Here is a 6,317-nt window from a genome sequence, read left to right on the forward strand (position 1 = left end):
CTAATTATTTTTAAAATATTAAAATACAAAATTTGTAATAATTTAAAACCAATTTTTTAATTATTTTTTAATCTTAATAAATCATTTTAAAAGAAATATTAATAATTTCTATGTAATTTTTGAATATATTAAATTTAAATATTCAGAACTATTTTTTTTATAGTTATATTCTATAGTTTTTAACTAATTAGTAATAATATCAAAATTTATTGTTGATGGAAAACATATAATTGCTGCTTTGAATTTAGCACGAAAATTGAAATAATAAAAGTATATCTTTTATTCTGGTGAAAATGTTTTGCAGACTATTTATTCATAATTACCGTCAAATTATTATCTAAAAATTCTGTATCAAGCCCTTCAATTGTTATACACGTGTGCCATAAAATTAATAACTACCTTATAAATTTTTATAAATACTCCAAAAAAATTGCAATACTAAATTATTAAATATCGATTTCATACTACGTTGAATTGCTTTAATAGATATGTATTCATAAATTATACTTATAAATCAACAAATAATTAGGAATAATGATAGAAATAGGAGTTAATTTTGCTTTTAGAATAATTAACCAATTTCTTAAAATTAAAGACGATCTATAGATTTGCATCGAAACGTTTTTTATGATAGTGATTTTAATCACTGTCAGATATCATCTATACTGGACCCAACTATATCACTTCCCCACTTTGCCGCAACCCAACTGTGTTGGGTTTTTTATTTTATAAGCTATATATATATATTTAATTTGAAAAAATAAAGTTTACATCTTTTTAAGACATAAAGGGATGAATTAACAAACATACTTTATAATAAATAAATCGAAAAATATATAAAATTAAAAATACCATAATGGATTTTCTTCATATAATTATTATTTTAGGTTAAATTGAATGGCTAATTTTAAAAGAATCACTCTGTATAATATTTTGGGAGACTTAGACAGCCAATTGAGCATAAAGAATATATAAAATAAGTTAGTTAAATAGTAAAATGATAAAATAGTTTATCATGTAAAATAAACCAGCATATCTCAATAAAAAATGACTTCGTGATGTAGTACATATATAGTTACAAAAAAATATGTACAAAAATGTTATGATATAAATAAGCATTAATAACATATTATAAAAATATATTAAATTCTTAAATAAACAACTAACATGAAATATTAGAGCTTAATATGTTATTTAATCAATTACATTATTTCATTAGTTTTATTGCAAATGTATTATGCGATCTATTTTTGAATATAAAAATACTATTAAAATAAATACCATAATAAATATCCATAGTTAAAAGACTTATAAAGAGTTTTAAAAAAATATCTTGTTATAGCTTATTAAATTATCACATAATAAAATAATTTATATATTGTCAATTGAAAATGATTTTAAAAACATTTACTGTCATATTATTTTTGTTATGTATTGTGAAGCTAAAAAAAAGTTATGGCATAAAATTCTGGAAAACAAAAGATGTATCATTAGAAAGAGCTTTAAAATTAGACACTGGATTCGAGTATCCTAGCTATGAGAATCTATGCGATTTGTCAATGGAAGATTTCAAAAAAAAAAATCGCAGCAGAGACATCATTAAGAGGTATTACGAGTTTAATAAAAACAAAAAATCACTTTATACAGTTGGATCTCATTTGTGGTAATACATTCAATCTTTTTCAATATTTGAATCTTTTTTATTTTTTCAAGTCTGACACTTTTATATATATCTTAAATTAAAGGTAATGTAATGTTCTTTATTATGCAAAAAAAAAATTTCGGACTTTATTTTATCTTCACGGTGAAAATGGCTACCGAATGCTATTTTTGTGTGAAAATTTTCGATTTTGTATTTTACATTTTTAACTTTATTATGCAATAACTTTTTGAAAAATGTATGGATCAGTACAATTTTTTCACGGGGAGTAGTATTTATCTACATCTTTCATTTGACATACTGTTTTTTTAAATCGGACCATTTCCCTATATACGAGGGGGGTTCAAATCTAAAAAATGCATGTAGAAAGTAGAACTTTTTCAACTTAACTTTTGAAAGTGTTCCGGAAAGTCTGACACTTTTATATATATGGTGATTTTTTTATCATAACCCACTCAATTACTTGCAAAATAATAATAATTTAAACATTTTTTTTTATTATTATCTTTAGTTACACATTATTCTTCAATTTTTAACTACGTAATACTTTTTAAGTTCATCCCTTATGCCTTGGAAGGGGGTCAACTTTGTTTTTTTAAATAGGAACACATATTTTGAATTTAATAAAATGTTTGAGTTTTTAATTTAATAGTAAATGGCATTTGAATTTTTAGTATAACTTTATTTATTTATTAGATATAAACATTTAAAGTTTCAAATTTTTGAGTTTAAATATATGTATAATACACAAGGTATTACAAATACAGGTAGCTAATCGATTTTTTATGACATCAATATTAGCAGGTACACAGAATTGTTATTATCAATGGTAGTAAGGCATATTGTTGTGAGTTTATAAATACACTAACTGACAATACAAAAAGTATATCTATTGATAGTCATAATTGATAATAAACAATCCGTGACTATGACTGCAATGTCATAAAAATCCAATTCAAATGCCAAAGTAAAAATACGTTTGATGTTATTTATAATGACATACATGAAGCATACAAAGAAGCAAAGAATTATCTTATGTTTGATTTATGGATAAAACGAATTGGAGTTNTCAAATGCCAAAGTAAAAATACGTTTGATGTTATTTATAATGACATATATGAAGCATACAAAGAAGCAAAGAATTATCTTATGTTTGATTTATGGATAAAACGAATTGGAGTTTATCAACGAAAAGTGTTAAACATTTTTAAAACTGTTTTAATGAATTTAATGAAAAAACACTTTATCTACAGTTCTTTAATGTTAGACAATGAACAAATAGAATCTGCAAAATTTTTCATAAATAAAATAGCAAATTTATTTCAATATACGACTATGTTATTTAATGGCGAAGAAGCTCATGATTTTCAAAAAATTTTTAAATCTTTTACAAATTTACTTTAGATGATAAAAATTTTGTATATTAACATGGTGTATTGATTTTAAATATCGAACGCGTATTAGATAAAATAAAACCCAACTCTTTTAAATTAAATCCAAATGATAGAATTAGTGACTCAGACTATGAATCTAAAATCTATATTGAAACTAAAATGTATATTTTAAGAAATGAGTTAGATGAAAATGAATTCAAAAGTATTCAATATTTATGTTCAATATCAGATTCTAAAGGAATGAATGATAATTTTGTAAGAATATATTTGTTTACGAAGTTATTAAATAAATCATACCATAATATGAGCATATTAAGTATTTTATCATGTTTAAAAAATGATAGTGATTTTAATCACTATCAAATATCAATATACTTGATCGAACTATGCCACGTCACCACTGTGCCGCGAACCCCCTGTGCTGGTTTTTTTTTAACATTATGTTGCTATAACTTTTTAAAAAATGCATGAATCAATTCTATTTTTTAATGATAAATAATTTATATATACTTCTTTCAGTCAACATACTTTTTTTTAAATCGGACCATTTCCCTTTATACAGGAGGGGTTCAAACCTTTTAAAATGCGTATAGAAAGTAGAACTCTTTCAACTTAACTTTTGAAAATGTTTCGGAAATACTGACATTTTTATATATACCTTAAATTAAAGCTTATGAAATATACTTAAATTAAAAAAAAAAAAAATTTGATATTTGGATTTGACTTCATGGTAAAAATGACTACCGTATTCAAAAATATCCAATTTTTGTGTTAAAATTCTGGGTTTTATGTTTTATTTTATTTTATGTGTATTAAAATACCTGACAAGGGGAGCATACAGATTTTCATAAATATTATAAAAATAAAATTGATATAGCATAGAAAGTTAAACTTATTTAAACTTTTTTGCTTTTTTTAAGTCGAGAAAAATAACTTTGAAATTTGAACTAGCTTAAATGGCCAATTTTTTCAGCCGACGGTATCAATGTACGGCTGCCGAGTTGGTAAAACTTGTATCTTTACATGTTTGGGGTACGAGGTTCCAACCCGCATATGGCAATGAACTTTTTGCATTTTTTCTTAATTTTTTTTAAGTTAGTATAAATTTTTAACTCGTTTGATTTTTATCTCATTTAGATTCAATAACTTCAATAAAGATCAAGGATCCCATCACTTGAGTCGCCCCTTGCAAGAAGAAATTTCTTATTCATATTACAATTATTTTACTATATTTTAGGTTTTAGCTTTGATGCATAGCTGAGAAGATATTTTTTGTGACTATCATTTATGTTCACTTCTCTAACTTGACCTACTTTTTTAACGATACGTCAAATGACTACAATTCATGTCTACTAGTAGAAGATATTACCCTCAAAAATTGAAAAAAAATCTAATTTATCAATTAAACAATTACTTATCCCATGTTCTCCAAACAGACAATTAAAATCATTCATTTCTAATGTTTTCAAAGTATTTATTGACGAATCTAGTTTGATATAATAGGTTTCAACTACAAAATTAAATCATTTTGTTTTGTAATTTAATCATTTTTTTACTCTATTTGTGTGTGCTACTACTAGACTATAATATTCCAAATTTTTTGGTAATATGTTGTTATATAAATAATTTTAAAAAAAAATGATTGTTAGTTTCTTCTGAATTATCAATTGAGTAAATCTTTTTAATAACTTTGTTTTGATTGGTTCATTTAGTTAAAGCAAATCAATAAAATTAATTAAGTTTTGAATATTTCAATTGAAGAATATTTTCATATACTAAAAGTTACTAGGAAATTATTACTATTAATTCTATTTAAGTTATCTATTACGATAAAAATGCAAAAAAATATTGAGTTACTCTGATAAATTTACTATAAATAGTAATTATAAAACTTCCTAACTACATATTAATCTTAACGAGACCATTGTTTTAATTCTCATAAAATTTTCTATTTAATGATGTCAATTTGAAAATTTGTAAATGAGCTAAAAGTTATAGTAACATATTCATTTTTTAGCTTCGATGCGAATCTGAGAAGATTTTCATTTTACTATGCTGTGTTTTTAGCTTCGATGCGAAGCTGAGAAGGTATTGGTTTTATAAGATGTGTTTTTTTTTTTTTTTTTTTTTTTTTTTTTTTTGTTTTCCAAAATTGGAGGAATTTTGGAATAACCCCCCTGAATTTNTTCGGACTTTATCTTATCTTCATGGTGAAAATGGCTACCGAATGCTATTTTTGTGTGAAAATTTTCGATTTTGTATTTTCCATTTTTAACTTTATTATGCTATAACTTTTTGAAAAATGTATGAATCATTAGAATTTTTTTATGAGAATTAGTATTTATATACATCTTTCATTCGACATACTGTTTTTTTAAATCGGACCATTTCCCTAAATACAGGGGGGATTCAAAACATAAAAATGCATATAGAAAGTAGAACTTTTTCAACGTAACTTTTGAAAGTGTTCCGGAAGGTCTGACACTTTTATATATATCTTAAATTAAAGCTTATGTAATATACTTTATAATGGTAAAAAAAAATTTCGGACTTTATTTTATCTTCATGGTGAAAACAGACATTAAACTTAATAAAAAAAATACGATTTTTGTAAAAAAATTCTTTTTTATATTTTTAACTTTATAATGCTATAACTTATTGAAAAGTGTATTGATCAATATAATTTTTTTATGGGAAATACTATTTTTTAATAATCCCTTTTTCATTCGACATACTTTATCTTAATCAGGATATTAATAAGGAACTAGCAGTTTATGAAGCTTTTGGAATAATCCACCAATTTTTTAAAATTAAACACTATCTAAAGATTTGCATCGAAGCGTTTTCTTATGATAGTGATTTTAATCACTGTCAGATATCATTATACTTAATCCATCTATACCACGTCACCACTGTGCCGCGACCCCCCTGTGCTGGGTTTTTTTGTGTCTGTTACCACTTTTTCTAACCTCTCACCGAACCGATTTCTTTTAACGATACGTCAAAAGATCACAAATCGTATCTAGTCGAAGACATTACCCTCAAAAATTGAAAAAAATTCCCTCGTTCCCCGTAAATGGGGGGACCTCCAAAAAAATTACAAATTTAAATTCGCTAATTTTCGAAATTTTTAAAATTTTTTTTACTTGAAAGTGCCATAACTTTTTTAAAAATGGCCAAATCAATATAAAAAACGGTAGCACAGTGGGGTCGAGGCACAGTGTGGACGAGGCATAGATGGGACAAGTATAGATGATATCTGA

The 6,317-nt window shown here is 24.4% G+C and overlaps 1 protein-coding gene across 2 annotated transcripts in view; it reads left to right on the plus strand.

Moving 5' to 3' along the window:
- The first annotated feature begins 3,274 nt into the window (after positions 1–3,274).
- The window catches only part of LOC126896875 (odorant receptor 46a-like), an 18,132-nt gene continuing 15,089 nt past the window's right edge, over positions 3,275–6,317 (plus strand). For both annotated transcript variants that reach the window (XM_050670018.1, XM_050670017.1), the window contains exon 1: positions 3,275–3,309. In XM_050670018.1, coding sequence (XP_050525975.1) covers positions 3,295–3,309 — 15 coding nt within the window. In that variant the 5' untranslated portion in view covers positions 3,275–3,294. The remainder of the gene's footprint in view (positions 3,310–6,317) is intronic.

Source organism: Daktulosphaira vitifoliae, unplaced genomic scaffold (assembly GCF_025091365.1).
Source record: "Daktulosphaira vitifoliae isolate Bord-2020 unplaced genomic scaffold, ASM2509136v1 Scaffold_1, whole genome shotgun sequence".
Lineage (NCBI taxonomy): Eukaryota > Metazoa > Arthropoda > Insecta > Hemiptera > Phylloxeridae > Daktulosphaira > Daktulosphaira vitifoliae.